The following is a 17,926-nucleotide window of genomic DNA, read 5'->3' as shown; positions in this document are numbered from 1 at the left end:
ACGATTAAAGAGGAAAAATCACTGTCGACATGATTGTGTGACTGCAAAACCATTTCAAACCCATGTAAAGTTACAAACACAAATAAAAACTTGCTGAGAAAACTGCATTGTTGTGAAAGTAAGTAAAAATGACGATTTGCATTCAAAATGTACGAAAGTCAAGTAAAAATGTGTATATACAATATGTGTAGAACAGAAGGTCATATTTAAGCAATTTTAAATAATTATTCAAAATCCTACTGTATGTTAATATATTTTATTTTTAAATGATCATATAAAATGTATGTCAAAGATGTGTTAATTCTAAACTGTAAGATTCATTATCAAAACTAAATGGTGAGAAATTCATTATTGTGATTATTAAAAACAAAGTTAAACATTTGATTTGAATTATTGTAAGTTTTGGTTTTTATTTACATTATATGTTTTTGTGGTGGACATGTACTTCCATAGGGAAAGAATAACGATTCTGTTTTTAATAAAGGTTATTGTAAAGTCAAATTAGTCAAATGTGTTGATGTTTTTCTCTTTTATTATATTTTATTAAGTTAACCGGCCGCTCTTCACTCTTCATCATTGTTGTGCTTTGCAGCTGCCTCCAGGGGGCGCGTGTGTTTGTGTCAGACTAAAAACTTGACCGGAAATAAAAGAATCGGAGCTGAGTCGAACCGGAAGTCTCGTCGGTTGGGTTTCCTCTCCGGCTGGCGGTGAAATAGTCGCGTTAGCTCCGGAGCTAATTCTTCACTTTGTAAACGGAGAAGTTTCAGGTAAAAAACACTATGAACTTATAAATAATGCTCGTTTCGCACTAAACTCAAAGCGAACAAACACGGAAGAAAATTAATTGTATATAATATTTATATTAGCACGCTGGGTTAGCTCTGGTGCGAGCTAGCTAATTAGCCGCGGTTAGCATGTTCCAGCTGCTGCACGGCTAACGTTAACTTTACCGTTAAAGTTGACGTTATTCTTGTGTGACGTCATTTCGCACGGTCACTGCGTTTGAGTTCAGTTTGTGGGTGAATCCCGCAGCGGCCACGAAGGGTCAATGCTAGCCAAGCACAGCAGAAGCTAACAGGCTAATTCAGCTAGCATCTACACAAGACACGATTCAATAACACGATTCGTGTTTCTTCTGTTTGTTGTCGTCGTGTTTCAGGCGTCGGTGTTTTCGTGTGCGTGTTGGCCTCGCGTGGAAGAAGAGGACGTATTAAAACATGCGAAAACAAACGTTAAATGCATCTTGAGACATTGAAAGTTGATTGTTAAAATCCATGAAGTACAAACTGGAGTCGGAGCTTCTAGTTTCATCAGCTTCACCCCAATTAATTTACTAATTAAATAAACTAGTCTTTTTACGTGAGAAACTGAAATTTGCAAGTGTTTCTCTATTTTGACCTCTAATTCAAAGGTAAAACGTCTTGTTAATTCATGTTGATCAGCTTTAATATTTTAATATATTTCAAGCCTGGTCACAGTTTGCTTATGGTTTAGTGAATTAATTGCATGAACACATGTAAACTAACATGTAATATCATGAGATTCTGAGCGACAACTCTGGTTTTAAACCTGTGTCTGTTCTCACCGAGTCAAAGTGTGAAAATAAAAGCATTGACTGATCAGCTCCTGTTTGCACTGAACTCAGTGATGATGAACAAACCTGCTCGGTCAAGTTTAACGTGTCAAAGTAAAGAAACGATGTAAATCTAATCTGAACAACTCAACCAACTTAACCTGTTTATACCATCAACTCTGCATGAACTGGAAACTGGTATTAATTAAGTGTTGTGTCCTGATTCACAGTAATGTTGAAACGATGAATGATTCGTTATTATTTTTAACATACCGAGAAAAGAATCTTTATATTTGACAAACTGATTATTTCTTTTAAACTTTAGATTAAGAAACATTATTTAAAATCTGCTTCTAATGTTTTGACTCGTTTAGAGCTGCTATGATTAGTCAAATAACGGATCAATAATCGTCTGACAGAAGCTTCGGGACTTTAAAGGAAATTGTGTCTGTGTCTTCAGTCCAATGGGAGACAGCGATGACGAGTTCGACAGGAGGAGGCGGGACAAGTTCAGGAGAGAGAGGAGCGACATGGAGCGGTCAAGGGAGAGGGAGGAGAGGAGGCGGGACGACTGGCCCGACAGGTAAACCCACCTGACGTCACTCTCACCAAGTAGACTGAAATTGTACTGGTTGGTGGAAGCATACAACCACAGCTTGAGTGTGTTCATGTGTGTGACCGACATGTGTGGATATCGCTTGTTCAGGGACTGGGACCGCGGCAGAGAGAGGAGGAGGGATTACGATCGCGGTCGCAGAGAGAGGTTTTCTCCACCTCGACACATCAGCCCTCAACACAAACGCATGAGGAGAGACTGGTGAGCTGTGTGTGTGTGTTTTAGCAGCACGCATGTATTTTATCCACTTATCTATACTCATTCTGTCATTTGTGGCTGAATGTTTTCAGGGATGACCACCGGGGGGAGCCGTACCGCTACGACATGCCCTACGGAGGAGGGGCTCCGTTTCCAGGGGCGGGGCCTCAGGGCTGGCATCCTGACCTCCCCCACCTTCACCCCCACCATGGAGGTCACCCACTTCAGGGCAGGTGAGCCACTGCCCCAACACGTGGTCAAAGTTCAAGATCATCCTGGTCTAACATGTTTTTGGTCTCTTGAACATGACATCTTAAATCTGCCTCTAAGGATATTCTTCAAATTTAGACCAGTTGTCATTTGGACTCAAAGATGAACTGATTAGATTTTACCGGTCAAAGGTCACAGTGACCTCATGTTATGGTGAATATAACATGACAGAAACACCTGGAGGAACTGAGACTTCAGTGGTTAGTGGAGATGTACAACAACAGACCGGTGATTCCAACAGAAGTGACAAGAAGTCTGATCTGACGTCTCTCTTTTGTGGTTCATATTGTCTCAGGTTGGGGATGGTGGATCCTGACCTTCCTCCTCCTGGTCCTCCCACCATGAGGAGCTTTAAGGTGAGCAAACAAACTGGGCTTCTGTCACAACATTCGAGCGAGGGGTCGAAGGTCAGGACGCACTCATTCTGATTCATTTGCAGGAGTTCCTGTTGAACATGGAGGACAGTGTCGATGAGACAGAGGCGGTGAAGCGTTACAACCAGTACAAACTGGACTTCAGGAGGCAGCAGCTGCAGGACTTCTTCCTACAGCACAAAGACCAGGAGTGGTTTCGCTCAAAGTACCACCCCGAAGACATCATGGCCAGTAAGGCGGAGTCTCTGGCCTCCCTCAAAACCCGGCTAAGCGTCTTCCTCTTCCTTCTGGACAACAACTGGCTGGAAAACATGTCTCTGGACATGGACCACAGTGCAGCAATCATAAAACTCCTCGACGCAGGTGAGATCAGTGAATGTATATTAAGATATAAAACTTATATTTACATATATCCAGTTGCTGGTGTCACCTTGCTGAGGATTCTGGGTAATGCGCCCCTCTCTCTTTCCCTGCAGCCGTGATAAAGATGGAGGGAGGTACAGACCTTGACCTGCAGGTCCTGGAGGCACCTGCAGCTCCTGTGGCGGCAGCGGGCGGGGAGACGAGCAGTGGCGTCATCAGTGGAGCAGCAGCTGGAGGTGAGAAGAGTCAGGGCGAGCAGAGCAGAGGAAGTGTCAGCGATCCAAGCAGCTCAGAGGCGACCAGTAGTCGAACGGAGGCGTCGACCAGCGGAGAGAAGGGCGAGAAAAAGGACTGTGATAAGGTCAGAATGATGATGTCACACAGCGGTAAATAACAGTGACGACATGTTCGCGTCAGGGCATTAAACATATTTTTGTCCCAGGACTGTGAAGAGGAGGCCACGCAGAATGGCGAGAAGGAGAAGGACGATGAGGAGGAGGAGGAGGATGAGGAGGAGGAGGAGGAGGAGGAGAAGAAAGATGAAGATGAAGAGGAGGAGGGGAGGAGGAGGAGGAAGAGGAGGAGGGGGAGGAGAAGAAGGCAAAGAAGACAAAGAAGACAAAGACGACAAAGACGACAAAGGCGACAAAGACAAAGAAGGTGAGTTGGTTCTTGATGACACTAACGTTCTTTGTGGTGTTAGTATTAAATCCTGTCGACTCCTCCACTCAGGGCAGGAAAAGGAAACGCAGCGTGTCAGCTGACAGCGGGGAGGGGAGTGCCTCCGACTCAGACTCCTCCCACTCTGAAGGAGAGAAGGAGGAGGACGAAGAGAAGGAAGAGGAGGAGGAGGAAGGAAAAGACGGTACTGACCAATTTGTTTTCCTACTTCAGCAACTGTTTAGTCAAAGGTTAAACGACAGAGAGTGGGGGCAAACTTATCAGTGTGTGTGTCTCTCAGAGCGTCGTAAAGAGCGAGGGAAAGAGCGAGGGAAAGAGAGGGAGAAAGAGGCCCCTGCGAAACCCCGCCCCCTCCACCTCACCACCTCCCTGTTCATCAGGAGCATCCCACCAGAGGTGTCAAAGGAGGAGATCACTGCGGTAAGAGATCACACACACACACACACACACACACACACACACACTCAAACACAAATGACACCTGGACTAACCTGGCTCGTGTGTGTAGTTGTGTCGCAGGTACCCAGGCTTCCTACGGGTGGCGCTGTCGGACCCTCAGCCTGAGAGGAGGTGAGTGCTGAAGCGCTGGATGTCGTCATTTCAGTCTCATCGCACATTTATCATCCAGTTTATTTAAAACACATCTGCAATGCATTTGTAATCGTGGTTTCCGTCTCTTCTAATCCACGAAAATATTGATGTTGGTATTGGCTTCTAAGAGTTGATAACTAAGTCAAACTGAGGAATCGGTTCAGAGGGACAGTTTAGGTTTTTACGTGTCAGGTCACTCACTGGAACAGGAAGTAGAATGAAATCTTAACTGTGATATAACCACAGTTCAACCATGACAGCATACTCTCATATTTTATTGTCCGTGTGTGTGTCAGGTTCTTTAGGCGGTGTTGGGTGACTTTCGACCGCGGTGTGAACATCAAGGAGACGTGCTGGAACCTCCAGAACATCAGGGTAAATCCACCAAAACCCACTCCTGGTCGAGCCGTCACTGACATGAACTGATCGTTAAGTGACACCTGCCCTCTCTCTTCCTCCCAATCCTCAGCTCAGAGACTGCGAACTGTCTCCGGTGGTCAACAGAGATCTGTGTCGGCGCGTTCGCACCGTCAACGGTCTGACGCACCACAAACCGGTGGTGAGGAACGACATCCGTCTGTCAGCCCGACTCGTGCACAGCCTGGACCAGAGGGGGGAGCTGTGGGCCGAACAGGTACAGTCCTTACAGCACATTAAAACTCTGAACAGGAAGTTAGTGATTGTAGTTTGGCTATTGTAGTTAATGCAGCTGCTTTTATTTTGAAAGAACAGGAGCTGACGACAGTCAATTTAGCTGGTTGCTTTTATTTTGACAGTCTGGCTCACTGTGATGAGACGTAATTACCCATAATCTCTCAATAACATGTGTGTACAGATGGAGACGAACCCCGTCCTGAAGAACATTACAGATTACCTCATAGAGGAAGTCAGCGCTGAGGAGGAGGAGCTTATTGGCGCCTCCGGGGGCAACAGTGACGACACAGGTGACGCCAAAGACCCCGCCTCCTCCTCTGAAGTCAGCGTGGAGACAGACGACAAGCTAATGAAGGTTGGAGGAGCTCAGGAAGTCTTATTCTGTCATAATGTTTGTAAAGTTATGTTTCTGACTGTTAAATATTGTGTATGTGCGCAGGTGCTGGACAGACTGCTGCTCTACCTGCGCCTCGTTCACTCTGTAGATTATTATAACTTCTGTGAGTATCCTGCTGAGGACGAGATGCCTCATCGCTGTGGCCTGATCCATGTACGAGGACCCCTACCTGTGGCCAAGATCACTGCAGCTGAGAGTACGCACACACACGCACTCACACACACACAGATAAATAAAAATAGACTTGATCATCATTAGGTTGCTATCAGACATTCATGTTCACCTCAGGATGAACCCCAGTTACTTGGATTTAAAACTCCAGCGCCACCTTTAGGTCAAACATTTAGTCACGTGTGGAAACTGCAGGTTACGTGTTACCTCCTGTAACACATATGAAGTCGTACACGCTGTGGAAGTTGCAGTGTGACCGAGCGTTGTCTTCTGATTTGACAGTGAGCGAACATCAGAGGATGTGTGAAGAGCGTCTGGCTCCTCTGCTGTCACCATCAGAGACACTGAGTGAGGAAGAAGCTGCCAGGCTGGGAAAGAAAGACCCGGAACAAGAGGTGCCACACCCGTTTGTCTATCTACCTGTTTACCTGTCTGTTTACCTGTCTGTTTACCTGTCTCTCTCTCTCTCTCACTTCAATGCCCGTCTGTCTGTCTGTCTACTCAGGTGGAGAAGTTCCTGACAGCCAACTCTCAGGAGCTCAGTAAAGATAAGTGGTTGTGTCCTCTGAGCGGGAAGAAGTTCAAGGTGAGTCCAAATTCCTGTGTGAGTCCTGTGTGCTTCCTGTGGGGAATGAGCGGTTACCATGGTAACATTTGATATTGTTGTTATTGTTCAGGCTCCAGAGTTTGTGCGTAAACACATCCTGAACAAACACGGAGACAAGGTCGCTGCCGTCAGACAGGAGGTTGAGTTCTTCAACAACTTTCTGTTGGACTCCAAGAGACCCGCCCTTCCTGAGAACAAGCCCCTCCTACCGCCAGTGCAAGGTGAGACACAAAAAGTCTGACCGACATCTTAAGTCACTTGTGTGAGAACACAACAGTTACTTTCTCTCTTCCTACACAAACACACCAAGTGCACACGTTGTCAATGTGCTGGTGAATGACACTCCTCATCCCTTGCTCTTCCAGCCGCTCCCCCTGGCATCCCTGGATTTCCTGGTCAGTCGCCACAACAGCAAAGTCTTCTGGGATATCCCCCTGGTGTCAGACCTCCCATGCCTGGCTTCCCTGGTATATACACACACACACACACACACACACACACACGCACACACGATGAAAGAGCTCAGATATATCACGTCTCACTCAAACACAACGTCACTACACAACTTGTATCTCACTAAAGATAATTTTTATTAATCGATTCATTTTTTGTGTGTGTTGCAGGTGGGGGACCTCCCTACCCCCACAACCAGTTTGGCGGTGGCCGCGGTAACTACGACAACTTCAGAGGTCATTTAGGAGGAGGAGGAGGAGGTGGTGGAGGGTTTCCTGCGAAACAACGGAACAGCAGGTAAAGTCACATCTGATCAACACGTGATCAATACATTTCACTGTGTGCTGTCGTCACTCTGACTCTTCCTCCCTCTCTCCCTCTCTGTGTAGGGGCGCACGAGGAGACCCTCGCTCAATCATCGAGTACAGAGACCTCGACGCTCCGGAGGACCTCGACTTCTTCTGAACACAACGAAGTCAAAACACAGGATGTTTTTTTTAGACGTTTTTTTATTTCTACGTTTTCCCATGATTCATTTCATCTTCCCTCCATCTCTAGCTCGTCTTTTATTTTGAGTTAGGACAGAAAATGTGTGTGTGCGTGCGTGTGTGTGTGTGTATGTGTATGTGTGTGTGTATGTCAGGAGCAGGACCAACGTGACTGTCCATCATTGATTAAATGAATTGTTCCACTTTCCAATAAAGATCAATAGAGGAAGACTGATGATGACGTCTACGCAGCATTTTTTACTGTATATAAAGACGAGATGTATACATATATATGACATTTAAATCGTTAAACATACAATATTATACCTTTTATTAAATTGTGTATAATATACTAACTTAAAAAATATGTGATATGATCTATAATATAAGTACTTTCACTGAAAAACACTTAAATGTGAGAAATGTTTCCCATCAAGTCTGACTACACTACCCATGATGCTTTGTGCGGTCGGTTGCCAGGAGACACCTCGGGACCCGCGGGTTGTTGAGTTAGCTGCTAACAGCGGAGAGTCGCGTTTAAAACCGAGTTCATCCGGTAATTTAACGTTTAAACGGTTCGGACTAAGGTTCTGTTGTGTTTTTAATAACGGGTCTCGCGGTGTTTACAGCCTCCGACAATTTAAAAGCTCTTCCGGTTCGGTTTGTTGTTAGGCGGCTGGTGTTAGCCCAGCGACGGGTCTGTTGCTAACGGTGCTAACGGGACAGAAAGTCGGTCCGAGCGGCGGATCGTCGGTTGGATCCCCGGTGGATACATGTGCGCTGCCCGGTGATCGCCCGGTGTCCTATGGAGCGGACCGACCGGAGGAGAGACCCCCGCCAGTTGGACAACCAGCCGTACGACGAGAGCCTGGAGGTGGTCGACTCCGAGGAGGTGGCGAGCGTCTCCAGCCCGACTCCCCGCGGCCAGCGTCAGGTAACCTCCGGAGCCCGGCCCGGGGCCAGCGGACCCGGCTGTCTGAGACAAGCACTCCGCCCGAGGAGCCTCCGGAGTGATGGGGGGGGGAACCAGAGAGAAACATGAACAGTTTGAACAAGATGTGATTTGTTGTAAAGCTCAATTTACTCAGTGACGAAGGTTTTAATGAGTTTTCTACTAAACTGATTCACACATTCCACTCAGTTACTGTTGAGTGATCGGATTGAGCCCTGATCAGATCATTATTAATATTCAATCTACTTATGTATACATTCAGTTTAGTCCTCTGGTTGTCAACATGGAGCTCGGGCCCCTCCAGAGGTCACCTGATGAATCTCAGAGGTCCACACACTAGTGCAAGTCACTGATTGGATAAACACGTGTGACCTTTTGAGAAGTGAGCTGCGTCTAAATTCAGGATCCGATCCATTCGGTCGTCAAAGGACGCGTAGATAACAAAGGCGTAACGGAAACGAGACGGCCTGGTCCACAGACGATTTCCTTAATTGGCATTTTAATTAGTTATTTGATTATATAAAAACAGGCTGAGACGTCCTGATTGACAGCTGAGACTGACTTACGATTCTTTTAGTCTTTGTTTAAGCTGCAGAAACTCTGTCAGAGTGAAGCATCTTCCCTCAGAGGTGATCTTTGTTCAGCTCAGTTTGTTCTGTTGTCTTAAGACCAGGATGTTTTCACAGTCACATTCTGATTGGTCATTTGTCCTGTCAGTCATTCTCCAGGCGGAGCCGGGAGGGGCGTGGCCTGATGTCTGCCAACAGCAGCAGTGACGAGTTTGAGGAGGACCAAAAGCCTCAGCGGACCAAAGAGCCAATCGGTAGGCAGCCTGGTGCCAGTCCGAACGAGGAGGAGGAGGAGGAAGAGGATGAAGAGGAGGAGGATGACGATTCTGACGAAGACGATACAGACGATGACGACGAACCGGGGCAGGCTCCGGAGGGGGCGTATGACCCCGCCGACTACGCCAACCTGCCTGTGAGCACCGAGGTCAAAGAGCTGTTCCAGTACATCACACGGTGAGAGGAGCAGCGCCTGAAGTCCTGACTCTCCGTTAAATCCTTTCAAAAGTCTCAGTGTTGATTTCAATCTCTGCCCCTTCAGGTACACGCCTCAGTCCATTGAGCTGGATCACAGTCTGAAACCCTTCATCCCAGACTTCATCCCAGCTGTCGGAGACATCGACGCCTTCCTGAAGGTACGTCGCTGTGTAAATATGACATCACTTCCTCCTCCAGGTTTATCTCCAGCCTGAGCTGGATACCAGGACTTTTATTGTGAAAGTAAAAACAGACCAAACACTGTTTGATAATAAACACCTGAGCGCTGACGTTAACAAGACTCTGAAGGCCTCACATGAGCCCCCATTTTCTGTGACCTCTGACCTCAGTGTGACTTGTGATGCGTTTAGGTGCCGAGGCCGGACGGTATCGAGGACGCTCTGGGTCTGTTGGCTCTGGACGAGCCCAGTGTGAAACAGTCTGACCCCACGGTTCTGTCGCTGTGGCTGTCGGAGGAAACCAAACAACACGGAGCCACAGAGGTACAGATATTTATACACACGTCTATATACACAAACACATCTGCACATTGTCACCTCACACACGCACTCATACACCTGTCCTTGTCCTGTCTTTCCTCGTCCTGTCTGTCCGTCCTCAGCTGAAGAAGGTGACGAGCGTGGCGAGTCCTCAGTCGATTCCTCGGGCGGTGGACAGCTGGGTGGAGAGCATCAGTGCGCTGCACCGCTCCAAACCAGCGGCGAGCGTCCACTATGGCCGCGCGATGCCCGACATCGACAGCCTGATGCAGGAGTGGCCAGGCGAGCTGGAGGAGCTACTGGGGCGTCTGCAGCTGCCGCCCGCCCGCCTCAACTGCAGCCTGATGGAGTATGTGGACCTCGTGTGCGCCCTGCTGGACGTCCCCGTGCACAGCAGCAGGATCCAGTCTCTGCACCTGCTGTTCAACCTCTACCTGGAGTTCAGAGACTCTCAGCACTTCACACGCAGAACACAAACCTGACACAGGTACAGGGAGCGAGGAGGTCACGACCTTTGACCTGGTCTCATCTGTGTCAGACGGAACTGTTCCTGTGCTCCACTCTTTATTCTGTCAAATAAACTTTAACATGTCAATAAAACGTTTTGAAGATCATCCTCTGACTCAGCTAATCCCACGTCACCACGTAATCACTTGTCTGGACATTTTCTGGGTTCGCGTTCACAGCAACAGGACGATGTGGGAACAGCAGGAGGCAGGATTTCTGTATAAGTCAAAGACAAAATGACTTCTCACTTGATTTTTAACGTCAGTAAACATTTTATGTCTCAGTCTCTAGTTTCAAGTCTTCTTCAATTCAGCTCATGTTCATTTAGTAAATTATGGTCCATAAAGCACGGTATGTGTTGGGGCATGGAGACCAGTGTCAAAGGTCAGAAGTTTGATCAACTTTGATTTTATTATTGGTTAAATATTCTGTTACATATATATATATGTACACATTCAATCAATCAATCAATACGGCTGATTGATCAATGTAATGTTAATGTTCAGTGTGGTTCAGATAATAGTTTATTTATGTTTAATGTCATTAAGGTTCAGTGTAAAATGTTGAGAATATAATGACCATATTTACATAAACGTAACAAATATCCTTATTAAACTGGTTTGAAAAAAAACTGCTGTATTTTAATAAAAGAAGAAGAAAGATTTAATTGATTTAACATCAAATATTGATATTAATATCAAAATATTTTTATTTTATTGTATTTGAAAGACTCTCTCCCACAATGCACCGCACTGTTATTGTTGTTGCCGTCTGTCCAACATGGCGGCTGCGGGCTGCGTCCTCCACAGAACCCTGACCCGGTCCAGGTCCAGGTCCGGACCCAACCAGGTCAGATCCTGTTTTCCTCCAACATGTGTGTAACACGTGTGTAACATGTGTGTAACACGTGTGTAACACGTGTGTAACATGTGGAATAAATCCACCTCTTTCCACCTGGTTGTCGACGTCAGCAGCTTCAACCCGTCTCCTCATGTTCACGGATCATTTCATGTTGGTTGATGTCTCCTCGTCTTGTGTCGCAGGAGTCCTCGTCCTCTCCCGCCGTCTGCAGGGACTTCCTGTCCGTGGTGGACCTGCAGCGCTACAGCAGAGACCAGGGCTCGTCCGTCTACTTCCCGCAGGCGGTGCTCAACGGTGAGACCACACAGAATAAAACACGTTATACTGGCTCATTGACAGAAAGACACACGTCCGATTCCGTCTCTGCCCACATGCTCCAGGGTGTTATACTGTACATCCACTAGAGGGCAACACAGAGTCAAGAGTCTCTGACAACAACAAACATGGTGACAGTAGAGGAGGCTGTTTTAATGCAGCTCCTGTCTTGGATGAAGTAACATCATACAGAATATGACTCAACAGGTCGGTTTCCTTCCATCTGACCCGTCCCTGTCGTCCCTGTTGTCCCTGTTGTCCCTGTCCACTCCAGGTGACGACCTGTATGACGTCACACTGACAGACGGCGACTGCAGGCTTCAGGTGACTCTGGATCCTGGTCTGAACCGGCTGGTGGAGAGGAACGTCCTGCGGCCGGGATCGACGCTACGCAACGCCACCTTCGCCCTCGCCATGAGCGCTCAGCACCCAGCATGCCCCGGGGCCTCTGCGGAGACAGACAGGTGAGTGAGGGAGGGAGTGAGTGAGTGACAGGTGAATGTATCAGTGTGTCATAACGAATCAGGGTCAACGTTTCTGTGCCTGCAGCTACAGACTGGAGAGAGCGGAGGTCAGAGGGGACGACGAGGACGATGGAGTCAGGAGGTTTGATGTGGACGTGGACTCTCTGCCCTGGTTTGGATCCCCGGACGCTGTAGGTCCTTTGGTTCCTCTGAGAGCCAATAGGAGTGTGTTTCTCCCTCAGTGGAACAATGTGGACTACAGTGGGGAGGTGTGGAGGGAAGCCCCGCCCACTGAGGAAGAGGCGGAGCATGGAGATGATGAAGAGGAGGAGGAAGGTGGAACTGTCACTGTCTATTAAATACATAAGTTAATTAAGTTAAAACATTTTTTTGTTTGTTTGGATTGAATATTTGATTTAAATGGTAAAATAAAGTAAGTGCATGTGTGTTGTCAGGGCAACGACCTGCTGTGACGGTGTCTGAGCTGCGTGACTCCTTCCTGTCTGGTCATCGGGGCGTTGCTAGGGGCGCCGTCCAGCATCGTCTGATCATACGCATCATCAACAAGTCACACCTGATGTATTATGGGAGAACCGACCGAAACTGTGAATGTCCTTATAAGGTCGGTGAATACACACACACACACACACACACACACACACACACACACGGTTGTAAGGGACATTTTATTTTGTGTAAATTATGTAAATAAAAGAGGAACTGAGATTGATCCCTGTGGAACGCCAAACTTTCTTTCTGTTCAGGCGGTGTTGGAGGTGTGCGACCGGACTGGAGGTGTGTGTGTGGTGTTGTGGAACAGTGTGTGTGTCGGCTGGTATCACCGTCTGAAGCCGGGTGATGTCATCAGCCTGAGACGCTATCGAGTCAAACGGCATTACCAGGCTGAGCTGGATGATATAGGTACACACTAACCCGTCTCACTGTCATGTGGGGACTTTTCTTGGACTTAGTTGAGTTTGTTTTAGGTAGAAGGTTCTGTGCAGATAAATATTTTTATCCATATAACCCATATTCATTCTCCACCTGTTAAACGTAACGTGGATCTGAGTCTAATTTAACAGTAAAATTGATTCTCAGCCCTTAAATAAACAGAGAAGTTTCAGGTGAGTCCCCACAATGTAGCAAAGATGGTTCTGTGAGGACCGACGTGTCACTCTGTTTCTGTTGTTCTGTCCAGAGATCAGCGTTAACAGCAGGAATCCTGCTGCTCAGATATCTGTTCTCCCAGAATCCTCAGTTTCACCCGAGTATCTCCCACCTGCACCAACCTACAGCTTCTACAACAGGTACACACACACACGTGTACATGATGCATTACCTAACCTCTAACCTCCTTCTGACCTCAACCTCAAACCACCTCTCAACCTAACACACATTGGCCTGAATGTCTTCACTTTGTTTAAATCTGAACTTGATCTTCACAAAGATTGTAATACCAGCACTCACTCACACACACACACACACACACACACACACACACACACACACACACACACACACACACACACACACACACACACACACACACACACACACACACACACACACACACACTGTTTTTCAGTAAGGAGCTCCTGGACCTTCCTCACAGCGCTGAGTGCGATGTCATTGGCCTGCTTACATTCACAGGACGAGCAGAGCGAATAAGGAGCAAGGGTGAGGGTTGCCATGGTTACTCCTACAAAACATCCTTAATTATTTCTGCACTGATTAATCGATTAGTCAAGCAACATAAAATCATTCAGCAACCGAACAATCGTATGAATTTTTCTAGAATATATGTAAATCATTCAAGTAAATAACGTTGCAGCCATTTAAAAAAAAAAAGTTTTTGTTTTTTATTTCCTTCACATTTACAAAAACACACCAGCAATCTCTGTTTTCATTGGTAGATGGTCGAGGGGCCGAGCTTTTGGAGTATCGCTGGCTGCAATTGGAGGACGGGACCAGCGATCAGCCAATCAACGTGAAGCTCTTCTCCACGTCTCAACCTGAAACGCACCGCAGCCTCCACCCATGTAAGACAACGGGTTAAAGTCCAGAGGAACACATCAGGAATCATAGCTGTGTATCTGTGCAGTAGTGATTCCTTCACTTTTGCGGAGCTGTCATGTCGTCCATCTTTATTTTTTTAGGTCTGTGACTCAGGACTAAAACTAAACAAAGTAATATATTGTGTAAGACAAATGTACTCATCAACATTTAAGAAAGTCTGTGTCTGTTTCAGTGTCTGTGGTCGTTTGTACGAGACTGAAGTTGATCAAATCTGCAAATCAAACTCACAACTGCTGCTTCCTGACAAACACCATCAACACTCAGGTGTACTGCACAGGTAACACGCCCCGTCCCTCCCCCTGCTGGTAGAAACTTGCACAACACATATGGATTGAATCTCAGATTTTTACACCAGTCATCTTCTCTGTCATTACATCATCACTTCATTGGTCTTCTCTCATCATTGGTTGATTTGTCAGGACTGGGCCACCACTCAGAGATGAGTTATCGTAAACTCCGGCCGGTACGACAGTTCCTTCAGTGGCTGAGGAGCCAGGATGACAGACAGGTGCTGAGCAGGGCTCTGATTGGAGGATTCTTCATGTACCCACCTCCTCCGGTCTCCCTGGAAACGTACATGAAAGATCGAAGAGGTCAGTTACGTTTCAGTCATTTTTATTTTTAAAAAGTGAACTTCTATCTACAGTGTGTGTGTGTGTGTGTGCGTGTGTGTGTTTGATTGTAGGTGAGCCAGGTTTCCTCAGAGGGGCGGAGCTTCAGAGGGAGCTGGAGAGGCTCTGTTATCGGGAGAGACGCACCTTCTGCATCCAGGCAACAGTAACCATGGTTACGTACAGCCGCAGAGGAGAGGTGACTGTTGAACACATACACACTCCATGGTAACAACACGCTAAATAAACATGACTGCCCCCCCCAAAACTAAAGCCAAATCATCAGGATCGCCCCCTGGTGTCTGGCTGCAGTATAGGTCATATACCTGCCTCCTCCATGTTAGCAGATGGGACATGGACGAAACAAAAAGTAGAAGTTAAATAAATGTTTGTCAAACAGAACAAAGTATTTCATATAATTTATCACCTGTCGTCTCTCGTCTCCTGCAGGAGGATCGCTCTTTGCTCTGGACGGACAGAGCTGCGTCTCGCTCCTCCTCCTCGTCCTCCCCTCGTCTCCTTACAACCTCCTCTCACCCGTCTCCCTCTCCGTCCCTCTCCTCCACTTCCTCCTTCCAGCCTCTCCCCTCCACCCCTCATTCCTTCAGACCTCCTCTCTCCCCCTCCTCCTCGTCTTTATCTCCAACCTCTCCGTCCTCTGCCTTCAGTCAGCTGGCGCCTCGTCCTGTGGACCTCAGAGCAGCGTGAGGCATTAAAACATGATTTGTGTGTCGGAGCTGAGTCGGTGTTGAGCTCTGTGTTCACAGTCGATCTGTTTGTTCCATCAGGAAGTCGTGTAAGAGGAAACTGCTGCTTCATCCTGAAACTCCAAAGAAGAGGTGAGCATTGTCAGATTGACTCAGCAGGAAATATTTTTATTTACCAGAACCCGTGTCTGTTCTTTTTTTTTCTTACGGCCACTTAAAGGAGAATTTCTCTTCAAGGGTTGAATGGAAATAACAGAAAATTTAATATTAAAGAGAGAGATATGACCAATCAAAGCTCCTCCTCCTGCTGCCACTCTGAAATACCAATGACGTTGTTCAGGTGTCTAACGAAGCATCAGATGATTGAACTAAATGTTGAACTTTTCCTCTCAATGTTATTCAAACTGAAAATGACATATTGTTTTGTCTCATTCCTCAGACGGCCGTGGGTCACACTACAGCCAGAACAAAACAACAACACAGGTGTGCAAGTGTGTGTTTTACACAATGTTTTTTTTTTTCATGGCGTAATAATAATCTGGTGACTAACGCGTCAGAAGAAAGTTGAGCACAGGTGATTCAAAAATAAACGTGATGATGGTGAATCTTCGTCCTCTTTGTGCAGTCATCCTGTTCGAAGCCTCCATGGAGTTTCTAGAAAACTCAAATGCTGACGAAGACGACAGCGATGACGATGATGCCTCGTCCTTCGTCACCGCTCCCCTCTTTCCCGCCTTCCCACCCATTGCCGAGGAGACGCTGCCGATGCGTTACGACCACACCAGCAGGGAGGAGCAGGCTGTCGTCGTGGCGATGGGAGGGAGGGCGGGCCCTGGGAGGTTTGACCCCGCCTTCGATGACTACTACACACTGAGACTGAGAGGTACACACACATCTTGTTTATCCATCTATGGAAATCGGTTAAATTCGGTATATAAATAATATAAAACGTGTTTCAGCTCTGTCAGATTCTGTGTCGGTCGACGTCGTCTTCCTCCCTCATTCCTCTCCTCCCGTCCTCCCTCACCCCAACACCTGGACCTCCATCTTATCCCACGGAGCCTTCTCTTCACATGGACCTCCACCTTCACCAGGTACACACACACACACACACACACACACACACACACACACACACACACACACACACACAGTCACTCACCCTCTCTCTCTCTTTCTGTCTCTCAGCTGACCTCATCGTCTTGGCGTCCCAGCTGACCAATCAGAGGCTGGTGTGCGTCCTGGAGGCGTGTCACCTGGGGGGAACCAGGACTGAACTCATCCTGAGCCGAGCGTTTCAGCTGCCCAACTGACACACACACACACACACACACACACACACACACACACACACACACAGACACAGACACACACACACACACACACACACACACACACACACACACACACACACACACACACACACACACACACACAGATGCCTGGAGTTTAGATATTGGATAATTTAAAGTATTTCTAGTTATTTATAAAGACAGACACTGAAGCACTTTACTAAATGTTGTGAGTTGTTGTAAAAACAACACTGACTTCATTCGCAGCTGTTTGGTGGATTTTATCCAGACGCCAGTGGAACGCTGCCATTTGTGTTTTAGTCAAAATATTATATTTGAACTGTTGAAGTTCAGATACATTTTTTTGTTTATATATATATTTATATCTATATTTATATGAGTATATAGGTGGTGTCAGTAAAATACTAATAGTAGGAAAAGTATGTGAGAACAGTAGAAGTCTTTACGTATGAATAATTTACGTATTTAATAAAAAAGGCCACAGAATTGGTATTATTATCATTATTATATTCGTAACATCACTTAATTTCATTGGATCATATGAAATACTCACAGTCATTTAAAATATAACGTAACCAATTGTTTAAAAAGTATAGAAATAATAGAATTCAGTATTTTACCTCCGTTTGTGAAGAGAAGGTTTTAAAAGAGAAATAAAGTCTGGAAATTTACAGTTAAAAATATTTTTTAACTGAAACTTGATTAAATACTAATATATTAATGATACATTTTCAGGCCAAACTCTGTAAATTATAATTCTGACCATGGTAGTGTTTTCATGTTTCCTGTTCAGACACTAAAACTTCTGTGTGATTCAAGAAAAAGAAAAGTTTTCTTAAAGTGACATTTTATTGCCAAAAAGTTTGTGGTTGTCTCCACTGTTCTGACATCTGGATGTTTGTTCCTGTTGTTCTTTAAAAAAGTTTTGTTTTTGTATAAAGTTTTGAACTGAAGGTTTCAGCTCCTTTCACGCTGTTTTCTTCAAAACTGTGTCACATTTTATATTTGTGAAAGGTTCTTCAACTTTTACAGTCTAATAAATGATGTTGTATCCTCACTGTCGTATCCTCACTCTTCTGTTTTAACTCCCAAATTGTTTGTGCAACAAATCTTAAAATGCACATCACAAGTTTACAGTTTG

The 17,926-nt window shown here is 46.2% G+C and overlaps 4 protein-coding genes across 5 annotated transcripts in view; all 4 read left to right on the top strand.

Moving 5' to 3' along the window:
- LOC118102922 (sodium/hydrogen exchanger 9B2) overlaps positions 1-194 on the top strand; it is a 4,242-nt gene extending 4,048 nt beyond the window's left edge. Inside the window, exon 13 of the mRNA XM_047338806.1 lies at positions 1-194. This exon is cut by the window's left edge and continues 266 nt beyond it. The gene's annotated coding sequence lies outside the window, so the exon portion shown is untranslated.
- Positions 195-643: 449 nt separating this feature from the next.
- Positions 644-7,672, top strand: LOC118102946 (serrate RNA effector molecule homolog). The gene is made up of 21 exons (XM_047338819.1): positions 644-767; positions 2,034-2,156; positions 2,280-2,390; positions 2,480-2,620; positions 2,953-3,013; positions 3,097-3,394; positions 3,508-3,755; positions 3,837-3,932; positions 4,118-4,259; positions 4,356-4,495; positions 4,584-4,645; positions 4,963-5,041; positions 5,136-5,300; positions 5,502-5,675; positions 5,760-5,913; positions 6,171-6,283; positions 6,394-6,474; positions 6,566-6,716; positions 6,861-6,962; positions 7,119-7,245; positions 7,338-7,672. The coding sequence occupies exons 2-21, from the start codon at positions 2,038-2,040 to the stop codon at positions 7,411-7,413; spliced, it is 2,640 nt and encodes an 879-aa protein (XP_047194775.1). The 5' UTR covers positions 644-767; positions 2,034-2,037; the 3' UTR covers positions 7,414-7,672.
- Positions 7,673-8,236: 564 nt separating this feature from the next.
- ift46 (intraflagellar transport 46 homolog (Chlamydomonas)) lies at positions 8,237-10,545 on the top strand. Its single transcript, XM_035149528.2, has 5 exons — positions 8,237-8,370; positions 9,106-9,410; positions 9,496-9,589; positions 9,803-9,934; positions 10,054-10,545. The coding sequence occupies exons 1-5, from the start codon at positions 8,242-8,244 to the stop codon at positions 10,411-10,413; spliced, it is 1,020 nt and encodes a 339-aa protein (XP_035005419.1). The 5' UTR covers positions 8,237-8,241; the 3' UTR covers positions 10,414-10,545.
- A 634-nt stretch (positions 10,546-11,179) lies between these two features.
- si:ch73-71d17.2 (RPA-related protein RADX) lies at positions 11,180-17,842 on the top strand. 2 transcript variants are annotated; one of them, XM_035149463.2, is made up of 18 exons: positions 11,180-11,287; positions 11,482-11,593; positions 11,889-12,078; positions 12,164-12,414; positions 12,534-12,700; positions 12,843-12,999; positions 13,277-13,385; positions 13,664-13,755; positions 13,992-14,117; positions 14,327-14,431; positions 14,574-14,747; positions 14,840-14,964; positions 15,216-15,469; positions 15,554-15,604; positions 15,912-15,955; positions 16,098-16,355; positions 16,432-16,566; positions 16,661-17,842. In XM_035149463.2, exons 1-18 carry the CDS (start codon positions 11,219-11,221, stop codon positions 16,783-16,785), a joined length of 2,544 nt encoding a protein of 847 aa, XP_035005354.2. In that variant the 5' UTR covers positions 11,180-11,218; the 3' UTR covers positions 16,786-17,842. The 2 variants fall into 2 exon arrangements, with proteins under 2 accessions (XP_035005354.2, XP_047194756.1); XM_047338800.1 differs by lacking the exons at positions 11,180-11,287; positions 11,482-11,593 and having other exon boundaries at positions 11,905-12,078; positions 12,141-12,414.
- Positions 17,843-17,926: the final 84 nt, after the last annotated feature.

Source organism: Hippoglossus stenolepis, chromosome 23 (assembly GCF_022539355.2).
Source record: "Hippoglossus stenolepis isolate QCI-W04-F060 chromosome 23, HSTE1.2, whole genome shotgun sequence".
Lineage (NCBI taxonomy): Eukaryota > Metazoa > Chordata > Actinopteri > Pleuronectiformes > Pleuronectidae > Hippoglossus > Hippoglossus stenolepis.
This window is presented reverse-complemented; position numbering and strand designations above follow the sequence as displayed.

Bases quoted from the DNA above. Each gene is read 5' to 3' on its own strand.
- LOC118102946 (XM_047338819.1), top strand. From the start codon at position 2,038: ATGGGAGACAGCGATGACGAGTTCGACAGGAGGAGGCGGGACAAGTTC. The intron at 3,756-3,836 runs GTCAGAATGATG...TTTTTGTCCCAG, and splicing joins AGAAAAAGGACTGTGATAAG to GACTGTGAAGAGGAGGCCAC. The intron at 4,646-4,962 runs GTGAGTGCTGAA...TGTGTGTGTCAG, and splicing joins GACCCTCAGCCTGAGAGGAG to GTTCTTTAGGCGGTGTTGGG.
- ift46 (XM_035149528.2), top strand. From the start codon at position 8,242: ATGGAGCGGACCGACCGGAGGAGAGACCCCCGCCAGTTGGACAACCAG. The intron at 9,590-9,802 runs GTACGTCGCTGT...TGATGCGTTTAG, and splicing joins ACATCGACGCCTTCCTGAAG to GTGCCGAGGCCGGACGGTAT. The intron at 9,935-10,053 runs GTACAGATATTT...GTCCGTCCTCAG, and splicing joins AACAACACGGAGCCACAGAG to CTGAAGAAGGTGACGAGCGT.
- si:ch73-71d17.2 (XM_035149463.2), top strand. From the start codon at position 11,219: ATGGCGGCTGCGGGCTGCGTCCTCCACAGAACCCTGACCCGGTCCAGG. The intron at 15,956-16,097 runs GTGTGCAAGTGT...CTCTTTGTGCAG, and splicing joins AGAACAAAACAACAACACAG to TCATCCTGTTCGAAGCCTCC. The intron at 16,356-16,431 runs GTACACACACAT...AACGTGTTTCAG, and splicing joins CTACACACTGAGACTGAGAG to CTCTGTCAGATTCTGTGTCG.